Source organism: Diachasmimorpha longicaudata, chromosome 18 (assembly GCF_034640455.1).
Source record: "Diachasmimorpha longicaudata isolate KC_UGA_2023 chromosome 18, iyDiaLong2, whole genome shotgun sequence".
NCBI lineage: Eukaryota > Metazoa > Arthropoda > Insecta > Hymenoptera > Braconidae > Diachasmimorpha > Diachasmimorpha longicaudata.
The window spans coordinates 1920960-1941018 of NC_087242.1; the positions used below are offsets into that span (position 1 = coordinate 1920960).

At 38.6% G+C, this 20059-nt stretch overlaps 1 protein-coding gene across 2 annotated transcripts in view; it reads left to right on the plus strand.

The window, feature by feature from the left end:
* The first annotated feature begins 6798 nt into the window (after positions 1 to 6798).
* Mid1 overlaps positions 6799 to 20059 on the plus strand; it is a 50181-nt gene continuing 36920 nt past the window's right edge. Inside the window, exon 1 of one of the 2 annotated variants that reach the window (XM_064137497.1) lies at positions 6799 to 11035. In XM_064137497.1, the coding sequence (XP_063993567.1) occupies positions 9299 to 11035 (1737 nt within the window). In that variant the 5' untranslated portion in view covers positions 6799 to 9298. The remainder of the gene's footprint in view (positions 11036 to 20059) is intronic. The other variant, XM_064137499.1, reaches the window with a different exon arrangement.

Here is a 20059-nt window from a genome sequence, read left to right on the forward strand (position 1 = left end):
CAAAAAATTATCGCATGTAATACCACAAGAGCTCCGAAATTATCGGATATTTCCCGATAGGTTCGTTGCAAACAAATTAACGTGTCAAGTTTTCCAGTTTAAAAATCACGAGCGCGAAGCGCGAGTGATTTTTCTGGAAAACTTGACGAGCTTATTTGTTTGTAGGGAACCTTGAGGGAAATATCAGATAATTTCGAAGTTCGAGTGGTATTCGGGGGATTATTTTTTGCATCCAAATGTTGGCCGATAGAATTGCACCATGAGACATAATTTTCAACGAATTGCCATTAATCTGTCAGATACAATTGAGGGTTACTTCAACATTTGTTTTTTTTTATATATATCAACATGCAAAATTTCCAGTGAAATTTCCAAGAATATCCGCTGAAATACCGTGTTGACTATACAAAATAACGTCGAATGGTGCAATCCTATTGGCCAAGATTTGGATGGGAAAAATAATCGCTGATATTCGAGGTAGGCTATACAAAATTTCAACAAATGGTGCAATTCTATTGGCTGAAATTTGGGTGGGAAAAATAATCACTGTTAAAATCAACAAACTCAAAATTAAATTTCGGGACTTTAAACAAATTCGTTATAATGATAGGGTAAAACCTGTAGTATCGCAACTTCAATACAATCGAACATCTAAAATAAATAGAATAACAGTGGAAATAAATCATGTAGATTTGAGTACTTTAAATAACTGAAAAAAACATTGTTGAATTTTTGGTGATTTCCCCAAGTACAAAATTTACTCTTTCTTCTCTGGAAATATGTTCTAGGGTTTTATTGTGGTTGGGCCCCGTTGGAATATGAGAAACAAAAATAATGGAAAACACACAGTTAATATTTAAACACTAAACTTTAATATATGGTTCAGACTCTACTTGTCAAGAGGACACTGTACACTCTATGAAGTCTTAGGAAAGACTGAAAACCAAATTGCTAGTCAGGCCCCGATTCACCTCTCTTTACAGAGGGCAATAAATGCCGCACTCCCTGAAACTTCACTGAGAAATTCCATCTTGACCATGTCTGGTCACCACATGGTTTTTGGGGAAACCCCTTTGAAAAAGTTCAGTAATAAAAAGTCCCAAGGAAAAGCCTCTGACGACGGTTAACTAATAAAACATTTTTTCTAGTCTTAAATATAAAAACTCCTTTTTGTTACAACAATTGCTATACAATAAAATGTAAATATTTGTAAATACTTGGCTGAAGGCCCTCGGGCGATGGCCAACTGCAAGTTCTTGCAAGAACTTGCAATGAATTCTGTTAAAATATAAAATATAAATATATAAAAACTCTGGAACGAGTGAATTTTGTATTTGGGCAAAACCCCAAAATTCAACAGGCCCCGAATATATAAAAAGGAGAAAAAGTTTTATTACCCGCTTTTCTGAGTAAATTTGGCGACCAGAAGTGGTCATGAGATAAGAAAGGAAGACGTTTTGGGGGCGGAAATGTTCTGGTCCCAAAAGCCCAAAATAAGGCTCTACTATCTTTAAGGTTAGTTTCTCTTGAGAATTCGTAGAGCAACGTACCTCTTGACTAAAGTAGTCACGAATTATTCTTAGAGAATAAACGATAGTGAGTGACAATAAAACCTGACTTGTTATTTATTTTAATCCCCTAATCCGGGCCACGCTGGCATCAAAGGCAATGAGAAAGCCGATGAGCTAGCAAAGAACGGTAGCAACAGGGCCTTTCGGGGAGAGGTGGAGCACGTAGGCGTGCACACCGACTTTGTGAAGGACCTGGTCAAGGAGCGTGGGGATAGGAGGATTGTGGAGAGATGGGACTCGGAGACGGGTGCCAGGCACACGAAATCCTTCCTAGAAAAACCCACTAGGAAGATCGCAGAGACTTTGTTGGGCCTAAACAGGGTTAAGCTCCGCGCCATAGTGGGACTTATCACTGGACACTGGCCCCTGGCTCTGTATTTATCAAGGATAGGCAAGGGGACTGACCCCCTATGCAAAAGATGCGGGTTGACGGAGGAAGATCCTCTTCACCTATGCACAAGATGCAGCGGGCTCGATGAAGTCCGGTGGGATGTTTTTGGGTCTGCATGCACAGATATATGCGTCGACAGGGACGGGATCAAGGGGCTCTATGAGTTTGCTCGTAGGGCACAGATACTCGATACCAGCTACTAGACGGCTGCCCAAGGGCAGGGTGTAAAATGGCCGAGAGGCTGATTGCACCTCTGGCTTGGACCGTCTAAGAATAATAAGTGGAATAAGTGGAATCACCCCTAATCCAATAAACATGAAAAAACTAGACTAAAAAAATTCTGATAAATTACTTTCAACTAGACTGAAACATGTGCAAAAAGTTAGTTTGCACTAAATACGATCTTGAAGTCTAGAATTGATGAATCTCACAACAAAAAGGAAGGTATGCCTGCTATTCCTTGTTGGAACACCTACAAAGGGTCATGTGAATGCCAGCGATTAACTTTACTGAATGCTCCATTAGCCTGATCGACTCCTTCCAAGTGCGGAATTAATCTGACTTTTTGTTGAATCTCAACAGTTGTTCACTTACTGATAATATATTTATTCATTTATTTATCTTGAACGATTTGCAACTGGCCATCTTCCGAGGGCCTTCAACCAATTATTTACATATTACATATATCGTAACGTGTGCGGAAGAAAAATTCATATGGAAATATATTGGGCATATATCTGAATCATATGACGTATAAAACGGCCTAAAATGCGGTATACGAAATAGATGTGGAATATATGTGACAGAATATAAATAAGGCAGATATATTTCGCACGTTTTTCAATCACAGAATTACATATTTGAGGTATATATAAGATTTATCTTTTGAAATACATGTAAAATGGCCAAAAATATTATATGTGCCACATACATATATATATGAAACGTATTGTTTCATCGTCAACGCAAAGAAGGAGAATTTGAAGATGAATTTTTATTTTTTGGTGATCGTCATAATCATTAGAGCAACAGAAAAGAGAAGGACGAAAGGCAGAGGGAGGAGGAATCTTCCATCACAAATTACTATCGAAGAACGTTCAATCTGAGAAATTAAAGAAAGAGCACGTGCATCAATAAAATAAATGTTTCAAACATTTACTGGGCATTTTTGGGAAAAAATCACCCTCACATAAATCATGGATTGGTCAGCCTTTGGGTGTCCAGAAGGATGTGAAAATTCCCGAAATCAGTTTATTGCTCAGTTTGTCAGTTCGGGAAGGGACATATGGTGACAAAAACAAGGGTCACCTCCGAGGACTCTGCTTTTCCAAAAATTTTACCAAAAAGGAAGGAGAAGATCAGTTTGTCTGGAAACCTCGTGGAAGACAGAGCAATTTTCGTGATCCTCATCCGAGTTGAAAGACAATAAAAATATCTCCATTCTTTAAATTTACAAAGTGTTAGTGTAGGTTCTTGCCTACTCGTCAGTCGGCATAAACAACATAAAGTAAACAGACTTTCTTTATTTATAAGTGATTGGTGTACAATAAATTAAAATTAATTGACTCTGGTCAAATTTACGGGTGATGTGTTCTTGGTATTTACAATACAACTCAGTCATCCTACATTCCACCAATCAGTTCACCTCTTTTCGACAACTAAGTGTCTTATCAAGTCCAAACAGGGAATTCAACAGACATCGAATTTTCGTCAGAATCTAGACAGTGACAGATCAACATCTCGAATGATATTAGATTGATAGCTCGAGTGCACTACGGTTAACGTGGTACACGTATAAATCACATATTCTTTTATAATACGAGACATAGTCGCGCGCCACCGCGCGCGATTTGGTTAATCTTAATTGTTGTGATATTTTTTATTTAAGTCACATTTGCGGTGAGCGCACTTTATTTTAACTACTGTATGAGTAGAGCAGTTGAATTATAGGGAAATAAAAAGTCAATGTAATATTTAAATTCAAAATAATAATACCAAAATGATCCTGAAGTAATCGCGTATGACGTTGAACACGTCATCATTTCGTAAACATGGATCTTTAAAAATTGCTGATATATTCACAGCTGATCTATTTCCCACTTGTAGGCAACATGCAAAATTTTAAATGTCTTGAAGCTGTAAGACGACTTGGAAAATACAGGAGTTTCGATAAGATATAGATATTTACATTTGATGAGTAACTTGTTTCATTTCCATTTTCTAACTAAGTTTTTATTTTCTACTACTTAACTCATCCTTTGACTTGATTTACTTGATACTTGTGTACTTGTGAAATTCAAATTTCGCCGCTGTGAATGTATCTACCAATCACGAATAAGTGTTACGGAATTTCGATATGTTCGAATCGATTCGAGATTTGAGGTGTATGTCCTTTTTACAAAAGGAATATGTACATATAACCGTGGCATATATGATGTCCCGTGCGGGAGCTGCTGTCACTACGAAAAATTGGTATTCAGCTTTACTGAGTGTAATACACTGAGAAAAAACATTATTTTTGCCAAATATTCATTTACTTGAAAAAACTATTTATTTTTGTCAATCCTTTATTTCTGAAGTCGAGTAATTCCCTGGCAATTCTGCTGAGGTTTGAGTTGTGTTACTTATATTGTTCTAAAATATAATTATGTTAATTATAACGTTGAGTGAATTCCTGCAATAATTATGCGCATTAAATAATTCATCGAAACTCTTCCCTCAGGAAAATCACAGATTTCGAAAAACCAAATAATTACCAATAGAATTCGTTCAAGGTCACGTTACAAAATACTCATCCTCTGGAGTAATATGATTATCATTATTTAGAAGAAATACAATTTGAAAATAACGAATACTATTGAAAAGAGCAAAAACAATATGATTATATTAGAGGCATATATAAGTTTACATCAGTACTGTGAGGTCATTGTTTCCTGGAGAGACCGTCTGCGTGGTCTTACGCCGAAACCTCCAGTTTATGTTTATAGAATGAAAGAAAGAAATCATTGTTCATTGGAAGAAAGAAACCATGATGACGATACTTTGGTTTTTAAGATTTTCCAATTCGTTTGTTAGTTCGTCGACTGCTCTCGAAGTGTGAACATATATTCCTCAAGAAATAAAAACTGCTCTTACTTATATCGTGCATTTTCGTTAATTAACCTGGCTTCCAATTTATTAAAATCTAATGAATACTTTTCTGATGTATAGGGGTGTGGGTAAAAGTATATCAATAAATGTAGCAATACAATCAATTACTTTAACTAGAACTCTTTAGTACTGTCACGAGGAAGGCACGACTGACCTAGAGGACCGGTGTCCAGAGACTGAATTCTTACTATTTGAAAAATCTTTACTAAGGGATAAAACACGAGAATGTTTATGACTCCAGAGGACAGAGTTTCCTTTGAATACCACATGCGGTAAGGATTACAATGCTCTCAAGTTCAGAGCACGACAGATCATAAATTAGTCCTTTTCTGGAGCCTTTCAAACACGTCATAAACCTTGTTGAGTGATTTTTGGAGATAAACAGAAAAGCTGTGTTATAATTTTCCAACATGATGTAAATGGATATTTGGGAAATTTTTTTTTTCTTCGTGTAAAGAAAGTAACGTTGGCTTTTACATAATTACGTGGGTGGTGAGATGGTACAATATGAGGGGATGAAATGATATGAGAGGAGTTACTGAATTTTACAATCAATTGTGGGAGATGGACAAGGCCACCCAGGAGTCAGATTCCATATTTTAAATTCTGATGGCTTTGAGATTTTCTAGTAAACTAACTCCCAGGACATTTGTACCGAGTCCATATCTTAGGATTTGCTCCTGTGACAGGGGTCTCGTGCTGAATTTTGGGGTTTTCCTCGAATACAAAATTCACTCGTTCCAGAATTTTCATATTTACGATTAGAGAAAATGGTTTATTAATTAATTTTCGTTGGAGCCTTTTCTTTGGGACTTTTTATTACTGAACTTTTCCAAAGGGGTTTCCCCAAAACCATGTGGTGACCAGGCATGGTCAAGATGGAATATCTCAGTGAAGTTTCAGAGGTTGTAAAATTTATTGTCCTCTCTAATTAGAGGTGAATCGGGGCCTGACGAGCAATTTAGTTTTCAGTCTTTCCTAAGACTTCATAGTGTGTACAGTGTCCTCTTGACAAGTAGAGTCTGAATAACATATTAAAGTTCAGTGTTGAATTATAAAAAGTGTGTTCTCAATCATTTCGTTCCTCGCATTCCAACATCTCGAATATAGTCCAGTTTGTTAAGACCAAAATTAGTTATGAGTTCGTGAAGTGTGTCAATGATGGGTTCTACACGGTCTGACCATATATATTCTTTCACTCCTTGACATCGCCTCATCGAATGTTCCACCAAAAAATCCAGACTCCGGATCTACGACGAAAGAAACGTGTCATGTCCCTTCAACCCTATTATCGGAGTCGCGTATTAAGGCTACATTAAAATATGCACGTAGACGCAGGCGCACTCCATTCATTCTTCTCCCCCTTGATTTTTAGGCTATGAAATCTGTCATGGCTCACCCTCGGGGTGACTTGTACATGCGACGACCAAAAAATTCAGACAATGAAAAATCAATCTACCCAACCCCAAACGATACCTCATGCTCCTCCACAAATTGTCATTAGAGAAGTGAAATTTGTTGGAAATAAAAAATGGAGCGGTGCAAATGCACTATTGATGAGTACACATGTGCTGCAGGGAGTTGAAAGCCCGAACTCAGTGAGAATGGATACGATGAAAGAGAAGGAAAATATCAAAGTCTCTTGCTTTGCCCCCTATCGGCGATTGCACACAGTCATTGGGGGGTGGTAGGCGAGGTTTCCAGTGCTGGTGCTGAAGTGAAGGGCAGTCGTTCTACATTTTCACTATCGACGGGTTACGGATATGTTTAGTCATTTTTTTTTATTTGCCAATATTTTGTTGACTCTACCCCCCCGCCCCCGCCATCCGGTTATGTGAGGAAACAGCAACAGCGTCATGACATTCCACCATTTTTTAATGGAACGGAGATTCTCCACCACATTTTTCAATGCATTTTTTCCCTTGCACTTGAACGAAGACGAAACAATATGCATAATTACACTGTGACAGTGCACAAATGACAAGTGACGTTTAATTAACTTTGAGATCGATGGAAAAGTCGAAATGTTCAGTGAAATATAAATTCGTGAACACAACGAAAGTACACAATTATGAAGTGAAAAAGTGAGATATGAGAATCAAGGTCCAGTTCTCAACGTCATTGTAGAGTATCTATACGAGGGTTGTGGATGTGTGTATGTGTGAGGGTGTGTGACAATAGTGTGAGTAATGGTGGCAGCATCAGTAGCGACAACTAAAATGTCGGCGACGGCCGTAGAAACAGTATTTGTAGTATCAGAATCAGTGCAACACTAGTGATCGTAAATGATGATGGTGGTGACAAAGAGGAAATAGTTGAGCCCCTTGAGTTGTCGGTGATTATCCCGAATTTGGTGTCTCAGCGAGTCCTATTTTTTTTTTTGCATCATCATCAGTTCTTATTTACGATATATTTTGTCCTATAGGATTCGGCTAAAGAATGGAATTTCCTTTTCCCTCCTCTGCTTTTCCATTTCCACCCCACTGTTCGCCTCTCTCTCTCCCTCTCGTTTCTTATATTTCCCTACCATACTGCGCAACATAACATGCGCGTACATTCTCGTGAGTATACGTATACGTCAATGTACGCTATCGCTGGACTGTAGAACTCCACACAATTTTATCAAAGAGAAAGGGAATTTTTCGTCTTAATAATTCTCCGCAGGATGTGAAATTAGTGGTGCTGAAAGTGACATTATCGGCGTATACAAATTGACGAAAAAATTGGGGAAGAAAAAATCGAATTTGGAGAATGGTAATGGCCCCAAAAATCTTAAATAATAGAGGGGAAGAAGGTCTATAATATTTAGGGGGAGTGTTATGCCGAGACTAGACGCGAGTGAACGACAAGTTGACGTGGGATTGGAATCAGGAAAAGAGGAAAAAAAAAGTTGAAGCTGGTGGATGGTAAAGAGAAAGGGGGGTGGGTCTACAGGGAGGTGGAAAATGCTGAAAGTGCAGTGGTGATGTGGCTCAAGGGGTGGAGTGACTCGACGGCATCAAGAGAAGGGTGAATAATTGAGGGAATAATAATAATAAAAAATAGAGCTTATCGAAGATTGGATTGTAGACCCGCTGGGCGCGGGGTGTGCCCATGAATCTTTGTACGCGTGCTGTGTGTGCGCGGCCGGTATGCGTGCCACTACTATCACTCGTAGTGTTATCACATATAACCAATTCTTGTTTACGGCCATTTTGTGAGAACATTTCCTTGAGAGTACGGAAGATCTGAGTAATAGGATCAACTCGGTAATTAAGGGAGTGTAGATAATTGATTTGAGAGGACGCATCGAGACCTTGAAATAATAAGATCGTGAAAAAAAGGCCTGGTGGGGTGGAGACGTCAGTGTGGTGGTGGTTGTAGCCAGCATGCAGCATGAACCGCGTGTGTCGTCGGACCATCAGCGTGAGGCCGAAGACGCAGAAGAATTATTCATTGCAGGGAGTGAAAAAATTGAAGCGTGTCAAGTGGGAAATACGTGGGAGGAGACACAACTGTTGGAGGACGCTTGTCACCGACGTGCAAGAAGAAAAACAAGATCGAATATATATTTGTCTTTGGTGGAGGGATACGAATTGTACGTATTGCTTTCATATCGTTGGAGGGAATTCGGCTTGGGGGAGGTATCCGACTGCAACGACAACGTATTTACTGCGGAAAATATTTCAACGACGAAAGATCAGCTACGAGTACGTCCGTTACTTCGTGGTTGTCATCGTCGTTGGATTATCGGTGTTACTGGAACAGCTGGTTTTATGTAATCGGCCGGAATCTCGGCTGGTCAGATTGTTTATTAAACAGCAACTGGTTAAATTACCAGGTGCTGTGGCAATACAAGGGGTCAGCTGCGACAGCGGCGACGGGCCCAGGCCATCGTGGCGATTTCAGCGATGCGGCCCGGATCAAACAGGACCATCAACCCGCGCCGTCGTCCCTGTCGCCGGCGAGCCAGGCCCGAGCCAGCGTGGTGTTGTATACAAGAAAGAAAGATAGGAGAAGGAGAATACGGGGTAAATACGACGAACGAAGAGGCCCTTGGCGGAAGAGCTATTATTGTTTTTGGGAACAAACTCCTTGGTTTTGGCGGAAAAGAATATACAGTAGGAGAGGGCGGTCGACGCTCACCTCCCAGAAGGAGCGCCGACAACGTCGTCGTGGGGACGTCAGTGTCCCCTGTCACGTGCTCATGCAACTCGAGCATCTGCCCCGTATCACGGGATCACCATCCAGGTCGGAAAGGAAGACCGTGTGGAACGTGTTGGCGGAGTTGCACATTTATTACCAAACGACAACTACCGCCCATTTTATTTCGGTCTCTTCGTCAATATACTATTTTATTGACAGCGTACTTAGAGATGGCACATGGAGAGGAGGACCCTATCATGACACCTTCCTTCAAATTTTACGTGCCAAATGGACCAGCTTATTCGATCCTCACAAGGAATATGACTGTCATAAAAATGTTAATGTGCAAATCCGGAGAATTGCCTTCAAAGCTACTTATTCCAACTACGATAAACAATTTTTATCCAATCAATATACCATACGTATTTTATTTTTCTTCCCCGACTCGACGAGTTTCACACTTAACACACTTGTCCACCAAGATGATGAACCTTTTGCACGTAATAAGTCATACGATGGAGCGTTATTATATCGTGGACTGGTTTCATTGCCGAGGAATAACACTGAATATACAATTGCTATGGGTGTGTTTGATGACACTGCCTTCAAATATTCCAACAACACACAACCGGGCCGCTCGTTTATTCTCAAAAATACCCCAAGACTTGATACCAGTTCACCCTATAATTCAACTAGTCAAGCAAATAATCTTGATAATTATTTGGTGTTTGAGAAGCACTCGACATTTGACAAATCCAAGGAATTCAAAGCCACCAGTCAGGGGCAGAATGTTACCATTGTTAAACACAAATCTGATAATGTGTCGTTGGAAAAAGACGATAGCAGTGAGACTATTCGGGAAAGGTCAACGTCAAATGTTAACAAGTATGAAAAACATACGGCTGACGAATTTTTACGCCGTCGAGTTACAAACAAGAGTTACGGTTCAATATTTCTTCTGTACTTTTTGGCTCTACCATTACTATGCTCGACGTATCCATCAACCGATATTATTACATCAGTGTCATTCGTCCAAAAATCATCACTGGTACATACGGATAACAGTACAGTACATAACTTATCACCAATTGCCCATCTTCGTAGTGGTGGTAGTGGTATTAGTGGAGAATCCCACAACGAATATCCACAGGGGAGAGAACAAGTTCATCCTTATAACGAATATACCTGGGAGGTGAACCAGATAAATCCATGGCTTTCGGCTTGCGATTTAGCAGGTCCAGCACCAGCCGATCTTCAGGGCAGCTGTGGACCTCCTGAAGTACCTAAGTATTGTCCAATATCGTGCCCACTCAGTGTTAATATCGATAAGGTATTCCGTGAGGTTGTTGAGCGACTTGTTGTACCAAAAAAATGGCGTACTGGCTCAGCTGCTAAAGTACAATGGAAAACAAGTGATACAACAGTCAAGGGCAGTACGGCTCCGGATCAGTGCCTTTTTTATCTTGAGGAGTCACACAAACGGGACATCTGCCGAAAAGATTTTGGACAGTCCAGTTCGTTAAGTTTTTCAACCTCACGGGAGAATCGATATTGGTTTTTAAGTGGGCTACGTCTACGCCATTGCTGTGAGTATGCGGTTATAAATGCCTTGGCACCCGGTGACGGTGGCCCTCTGGAGGATGTTTTGAGTGGTAGTCCAAAATGCAGTAGTGCCCTTGAAAAAATATTAAAAGTTGATGTACTTGCTGCTAGATTACACTGTGAGTTTGAGGAGGTATTGTCGCGATACGATTGCCGCCAGTCATATTCGGTCATCCATAATTGCACCCACTGTAAGGTAAGAATATTATTTTCTCTTCACAATTTTTCACAAATGTCATTTCTTGTTGGTCAATTACAAGCGTGATGCGTATGTGGGGTATTTTGTTGTGGAGTCAGTCAGTCATTTTTCAGGGTTTCTCTGAATGATTCACCAATTTTTCGGACGATTGTGAAACTTGAAGGCGAGGGTTATCAGGCGCATGAGTAGAAGCACTTTGTCGGCCGTGGCTGTGATGGTATCGCTTGCTTCAGTCGATTAGAAACGCGTTTTCCGCTTTTACATTCCGAAGAACTAACTTTTGTTTTGAATTGGGGGAACTGAAGAAGCGAGATATTGTTCACAAGATGGTTTATTCTTGAAGTGACTTTTAATTTTAGAAGGGTGGTTTGGAACTGGGGATAAGGGAGTTCCCCTACGGAATATGAGTCTTCAAAAGTGGCGGAATAGGGGAAATGGAAGAGTGGGAGTTTTGAAAGCACTAAATATCTAGAGTCCGTCTGAGAGATTCTCCATAGAAATATGGAGATTAGGAGTATATACATATACATACAACACTTTCCCAATGACATGAAATATTTCCAAATTATTCCCGAATTTTTGAACTACTCAATTTTTGGGGTGCATATTTTTGAAGTGAAACTTCTTTGCGCTCGTTGGGGTGTAAATCGAATATTGTATGAAACGAAAAACCAACGGGAAAAGGGAGGGGATAGCGCGCGTGGTGGGGCAGTCGCACTGAAGGAGACATGAGAGAGAAAGAAAAACGTGATAGATTCGGAGTAGGAACATGGCTCATTTTGTTGATATGATGGACAATACTAATAAAACCTTTTTATTAATATTGGGAGTTCACTGGGAATTACCAATCCAGTGGCATCAAATGCTTTTTACCCATTTGAAAATCATGAAATCTCCGGTCTAATTTATCCTTCAGTAAAATTCCCGAATTTTAAGTTGTACGAAAATGAGAATTTCGTAATTTATTTAAATATATACTCTAATATGAATATTGGAGATCAATTTCCTTGAATTTTCAATGAAATCGTAAATTTCCTGATTTTTTGTCCTAAATGGGCTTCGGTGTCACTGTTCCCCGAATTAAAAAATGCATTGACTGCAATTTCCTTGTTTTCTGTTCATTTTCAGGGAAATATGGAACAGAAATTAACTGTTCTATTTGGTTTTTCCACGAGATTTCGAATTTTCAATGACAAAATGTTCTGAAATTTTCCTGTGTGGCTCAATAAAAATTTCCGAAAATAATCACAAAAAATTCAGACAAAATTTTTTTAACAGTCTATGGCTAAGAAGTTTCACTTCGGTCGTGCATAAATGTTATACACATATTTTTTTATGTCACTGCTGCTACGTTCAGCCCGTGTCGAAAAGTACCTTTTCGTTTACTTGTAAACGAATAGTAGATTATGGCATGAGGACGATAGGTGGAGAATTGTGAGGAGTGTGAAGTTTGCAGCGCTCGGCGTGACAAGTCTACGTCTTGGTTCGCCTCGACTTCGACTTGCCACGCCTAGTGCTGCAAACTTCACACTTCTCACAATCCGACCCCATCGTCCTCATGCCATAATCTGTTTTTCGTTACGAACAGCCCACTGAAACTCACCTAAAAGCCCATAAGGATTTCCTGCCCCGTTATTGTCACCGATCCAGATGGCGCCGGATGTTATGTGCTCTATCTCCTCCCTGCGATTTTCATCCCCACTCCTCGGTTTCTATGGTAAATCCTGATATTGAATGTGCGTTCAAATTGTGTTTTTATTTCTGTGGTTTTTGCGAAGAAAAAATAATGCCATCTTCTGCGGTTCAAGGATGCAAATTGGGTTATAATACGAATCCCGAAAAAGTACATTTTTTTTCGATTACGAAAAAAAGATTAGCAGAGTGGAGAATTGCATTAAATCGTGATGATTTGAGTGCTGGGAGAGCTGTATGTGAAAAACATTTTAAAAACAGATAGTCAATTAAATTCTATGTATTTTTTAATTATTGTATGTATATAGCTAAGATAAGCACTTCATTCTCATTTTTATAATATACTAAATGTCAACAAATTATCGTTTTTTCTTTATTTTTTCTGCCAACGCGCACAAAAACCCTGGCGCGTATTCAAATCTTCAAACTCCCAAGCGAGATCGAGCACATAGCCATCAGCGCCACCTAGGACGTGACAATATCTGGGCAGCTATCGAGCAGGAGTTGCAGTGGGCTGGTTACGAAGACCTATGGTGGGTGAGCCAAGGAGCGCACGAAGGGGGGGGGGGGGAATCTTAACCGAAATGCTAAAAAATGAATAACACTCAACTGTCATGTCACTCCGAAGTACCGACAGTCTCGTTAGAGGCATAGTAGATGGCGTTTAGCGAAGAGTAGGTAAGCACCTATACTCCTAGGAGCTGTAATGTATCTCGGTAGAGTCCGGTCTTATAATATTTAACGTATCGTCCTCGAACCAGTCGGGTAGGAAGCGCTTTCCGCGCCTCAGTAACGAAAAAGTAAAAACTTGTAAACGATACATGACACAGTTCGCCACTCCCTGAACGTAACATCACTAACAAAAAGTATAGTTCGGATACACGTGCCACGGGGTATTTTAACTTTTGTGATTGGCAGCCCTCGGCTTCGTCTCAGGCCGCCAACTTCACACTCGTTACCACCCCCTCCCACTTGTATGGAAATGTACTATGTCAACTTGTGGGTAAAATAGACCCTACAATAGAATGCCTTTTAGTAACTTTGGTCTCAGTGATTTCAGTCGATTTTTTACCACACCTGCGCAGAAAGTTCATACTTTCCTCCCCCATAAGGAGGGGGAAAGTAACCAGTTCCCGCCTTCGAATGAAATGTTACTCCCGATGGTCCAAAACTAAGCACTTTATCATCAACAATTTCACAATCCTCCATTTGGAAAATTGTTTTGTCGATTTGGTAATCATTTTTCAGTTTTACAGAAGGGGAGGAGGGTGAACTAATGCCAATACTAGTGTTTAATTTTTCCGAAAATAATTTGGAAATTTTCTGGTAACTTCTGTTATGCCCCAGATCTGCGTAATTGCGTTATTATTGAGTTGGTGGGCATACAGCATGGTCAGCGTGAGACTTGCCAGTGTAATTGGATTGCGCTGACCAAGTGATGAAATATAAACAATCAATGTATTATTTAACAGACTGTCAAGTGTGCACGGGTCAGACCGGAACCAAACTATGACGCGTACAAAAATCGTAATTTCTTTGTAATCAGTCAGATGACACATATATTGTAACCTAGTAATGAACGATATAATTTAAATATCGATAAGTTGTTCGTGGGATTTCTTCCTTTGAGCGTAGAACCAGAATAATACTGAGTACGCCACACACTGCATACAACACATTATTTTGAAGGTTATGGATGTACTAAAGTTGAAATCAATTGGCATCGTAATTGTTACAAAAAGGAGGACGAGTGGGATAAAGTGGACAACCTGATTTTTTTCTCCAAAAATATTTTTGTCTTTAAGAATCAGTAACTTGTTAAAATTACTTAAGTTACTTACAGTAACTTATTACTTAATTACTTGTTAATTACTTAATTTTAACTTGTTAAAATTACTGATTCTTAAAGACAAAAATATTTTTGGAGAAAAAAATCAGGTTGTCCACTTTATCCCACTCGTCCTCCTTTTTGTAACAACTTGTAGTAACTTGTTAAAATTACTGATTCTTAAAGAATCAGTAACCTACTAAAATCTGCGGATAAATATTTATATTATAATAGGGAATGTCTTCCACAAATTGAATTATCTGTTGATAAACGCGCATTTGCAAATTGTCAGACCAGTTTGAACATTTAAACTAGCTCTGAAGACAGTGATTTTTAATCCTAAAATATGTTTCTTAAGAATCATCAAATTGATGAACTTTTGTGATTATTTTTTTCATCCCAATTTCAACCAATCAAATGGTGGTATTTCCCGTCACGTGGTACAAGTAAAACGGTCTTACTTCGGATTTTTTTTCGAATATTTCCGTTTGTTGCTGGGCAATGAAAATATCCGATAAACAATTTGTAGGCGTTTCAAACCCCAAAACTGTCATTAGAAAAAATCAAGTTCAAAGACTTTACCTCGACATGAGGAGATTTGGAGAAGAATCCTTGAACATTATTGATCAAAACATTAAGAATAATGTTCCTAATAATACAGTGAAGACAAAAGCCACAATTTGTCAACAATTTTCTGCATTTTGTGCAGACAGAAAATATACGATGGAGAAGCCACAATTATGAGTGACAAACCATACCATGTGACGTGAAATGCCACGAATTTAATTGCTTGAAATTGGAATGGAAAATATAATCGAGCCAAATACCCCTCGACCTTCAAAATTAATCGGATATTTCCCTCCAGTTTCCCTGCGTAGCACCGACCGGATTTTTAACCTGCAAAACTTATCCCTCTCGTTGTTACGCAACGAAACTCTCGGGAAATATCCGATAATTTTGAAGGTCTTGGGAGTCTTATTACTACTGAATAAATACTTATATTATACTAGGAAGCGTCTTCCACTTATTGAATTATCTGTTGGTAAACGCATATTTGCAAATCGCCGGAGAAATTTCAGTATTTAACTAGCTTCGTAGACAGTGACGCTTTGATTTCTTTTTCAAAAATATTTGTCTTCTTAAAGATAATCAATTTGATAAATTTTTTGTACATAAATATTTGTCTTGAAGCAGGAAACTTCTTCCATAAAATTAATTATCCGGTGGTAAACGGACATATACGCGTTTACCAACGAGTAATTAATTACCAAAGTACCAGGGAAATTTGAACATTTAATTAGTTCGGTAGATAGACAGTGGTTTTGCTTAAAATGTCCTAATTTCTTCTTGTTCTACTCCGTTAAGAAATATTTCTTGATAAAATTATTTCCCACTCTTTTATCACGTTCATGATTCAGTAAGTGGGTAGTTTTTTGCACCATCCTAATTAAGCCCCCTTCCCAAACAGATTATCGTTATCTTTACACTTGAAATTTAACTCAAAATTTGATGGTGTTTGACTAACATTGCAAGAGGTGATAACGTAAATTTCTCCTAATTGCTCTCGCTCTCTAGATTATAACAGAAAATATTCTTTCTGTTTTATATTCACATCGAGTGGTATTCAGGGGATTATTTTTCCTATCCAAATTTCGGCCAAGAGAATTGTGCCATGACATGAAAAGAGGTTTATTTGGTTAGGTGTCGTTTGTTTATCAAAATTATCAAAAAATTATCGCATATAATACCACAAGAGCTCCGAAATTATCGGATATTTCCCGATAGGTTCGTTGCAAACAAATGAACGTGTCAAGTTTTCCAGTTTAAAAATCACGAGCGCGAAGCGCGAGTGATTTTTCTGGAAAACTTGACGAGCTTATTTGTTTGTAGGGAACCTTGAGGGAAATATCAGATAATTTCGAAGTTCGAGTGGTATTCGGGGGATTATTTTTTGCATCCAAATCTTGGCCGATAGAATTGCACCATGAGACATAATTTTCAACGAATTGCCATTTAATCTGTCAGATACAATTGAGGGTTACTTCAACATTTGTTTTTTTTTATATATATCAACATGCAAAATTTCCAGTGAAATTTCAAAGAATATCCGCTGAAATACCGTGTTGACTATACAAAATAACGTCGAATGGTGCAATCCTATTGGCCAAGATTTGGATGGGAAAAATAATCGCTGATATTCGAGGTAGGCTATACAAAATATCAACAAATGGTGCAATTCTATTGGCTGAAATTTGGGTGGGAAAAATAATCATTAGAATACCACATTCAATTTTGAATTTCCTAGAGTTGTAAATTTTAGAAATCTGTCCTCTACAGAATAATGTTTCGAATATGTACTACACGCCGAGGTTTTCCTTGTGCACTTGTTTTAATGTTCTTTTGAAGAGAATGCGAATTTGATTGATACACAATACCTTTAATTCACAATTTCAAATATATTTTACAAACAAAAGGTGAACTACAACACTGATATCGAAAGAAGGAAAGTATCTCCGTCGAGATATTCCTACTATGATGGTCGCGACAATACTGACGATGAAAATTATAAAAGGGGGAAAATGAATTTTGAAATGTTTAAGGGTCGAGAAAAAGCAATAATTCTGCTAATAAAAAATTTTCTAGTAAGCCGAAAAATGATTATTGCAGTGGGCAATATAATAATTGGGGAAAAGAATCTATAAAGTAATTCCACGTGCAGAGTTTACTGTCGATAAAGGGATTAGAACGGTTCCTGCCCAGGTAGGAAATCACCAATGGCCCAGGCTTCACCCAAGCTATTCCCAAGATTAGGTGAGCTTGGATCAGGCTCGGCATCCAAGCCTGGACCAGTAGTGGATGAGCATTGGAATGTAACGTGGGGCCAGGCCTGGTAATGAGGGCTGGCACAAGCTAACTTATTAAGGCTGGTCCAGGCCTTCAAACCAGCGCCGTACCAGGCTCATATATTAAAAAATGCCGAGGCTTTATTCAAACAGTTTATAGTACTGAACATATCCAGATAAATGACAAATGAACCAGATACCCTGTGGCATTCGAAAACTTACTTTACACTTATGTAACAATATGGGCTTAACAATTAGGCATAATACCATAGGGAATTGCCACCCTTTGGTTTGACGTGTAAGTAGAATCAGCATACCGGCTAGTTAAGAAGAAATAAATTTCAGCGAGTTGGTCAGTCTGGGCCCAGGACTGGTTGAGGAGCTATGAACCGAGGCTGAATGAACCAAACTTTTCCCAGGCTTGGCACAAGCTTGGTAGCCAGGTTTGATATCAGGGAAGGATCCAAGCCTGGGCTTTTTCTGGTGTGACTAAGATACCAAGCCTGGTCGAGTCTGGGATTACCGAAGCTTGGTCAGCCGGGCCTAACCCACGGTTGGCCCGGGCGTGAAGCTTGGCGACTCCTACCTGGGTACTAAGGACTAAGTCTGTGCCGAAATTCAGCTCGATTGGTCCAGCCGTTTGTCATAAATTTCCATTTCATTCTGAATCGGTTTTCGCAAATATATCAAAAACTATCCAACCGAGTTCAATTTTTCCCTCTTAACATCTTCGTCTTGGTGTACTCTATCTCAATCACTCAAATATGTCTACACGTTCTCACTGAGTTTACGACATATTCCAATTTTTCTATTGTGTCCAAAAAAAAGTTTGGTAACACGGTAACGTTGACAAAATCTCATTCATCAATTTGAAATTCAGCATAAAATTTTCTCTCGGCACTAAAATTTTTGGCATTGAAGAACGGCTGAATCGGATCATTCATTCATGAGATATTCCACTTCATATTAAAACCGATTTCCTTGCACATCTCGAAAGCTATCGAATATTTTGCAATGTATCACCTTTCATAATTTCCGGCTCGATGTACTTCAGGTCCATTGATTGAGATATGTAGACCCATTCATATTGAATTTTCAAGATATTTCAATATTTCTGTTTTTTGCCAAAAGATTTTGTTAGTGCCAACATTGCGAAAAATGAATAATTGGGTAAGTGCAGTTTCCTCCAGATTCGAACATAAAAAAAAATATAATGCGATATAAATTCAATAAGAATGTCGTGTAAAATTCAGTGGTGAACTCTCTTCAATGATTAATTAATGCTGCCATGAACTCAGACTTTTCGTAAATAAGTCATAAATATCCCCAGGTTTATTATCGCTTCATATTGCATCGGTGAATTACTTCAATGAATGACAATATATTATGAAAGTATCCAAATACTCCATTGATTTCTTAATAATTCATAGTTGGGACCCTGTACGTGTGCACGCGATTATTTTATATATTCAGTATCGTGGTATTTGAAGCAATAGTTATTAAATTGTATAAAATTCCAAAGCTCATCTCCTAGGACATATTGTAAAAGAAATGTTGGCTGCATGTGTCCTTCACTTAGGCCACGCCATAAAGTCCCGTTTGAAACAAAGGGTCAGGTAATACCATAACCTAATTATTAACTACTTTAGTTTGGATCGGTTTATACAACCAAATAATAAGAAAATTTAAACTTAATATGGGTCCCTCTAGCCAGAAGAAGTAGGCGAGACCCTGAATGGGTTTGTAAAATGAGTTTTGAGTTTCTTACATTCGAACATTCGAAGGAACAAGTAGTCTCTTCTAATCTATTGTCCACAATACGAACTTGGTACAATAAACTTTATATCTCACAAGTGCAACATTCCCTTTATTATTTCAAAGCGCATCCGTCTAATTTCGCGTGCACAACATATACACGATTTCAACGAATGTGTGAAGGTTTCGTGTCATATGCCTATACGATTTTAAACATGGATATTTGTTTTTCCTAAATTCATGAAATAAAGAATAAATAAATCAATAAATTACTGGTAACAACATTTTAAATAAATTTATTTAGAAAAAAACCTATCATTGCTATTAAAATGATGTAAATGATTGAAATGAATCATACATTTATTAAATCTAAAACATAGCTTTTCCTAGTTTCTTTGTCTTGTCAATCAGAATGACATTATAACTGATAATAACATGAGGAAAAATTGTCGAAATAGTCAAATAAAGATTCTTCAATCATATTGGAACTGAGATAGTTATAATGATTCTAAACGTGTGAATGTTTTTCATTCTTTTTATTTTATACGCTCGAAAGGCACAACCGCTCTGGTTCGTTGCCTTAGAGGAACTAACTAAAAAGACTAAAGGGTCACAACCCCCTGTACCTGATGACCCACACCAACAATGGTCCAACTCATGCACCTCTACTTAGACCCAAGAAAACAGCATGCACATCATACCCCGAACTTCTTGGATTTTTGACCCATAAAAATGTTTTCCAATCTCACGAGTGGAAACACGAGAATAAAAAAAATTCAAATCCCTGTCCCTTTCTCATTCATCAGTTCTGTTTAATCCCAAAAATCAAGCAATTTCCTCCGTGAGATATTCAGCCTTATCCTCCTACTCTAACAGTCGAGGCCCAAAACGGACCGTCCCCTC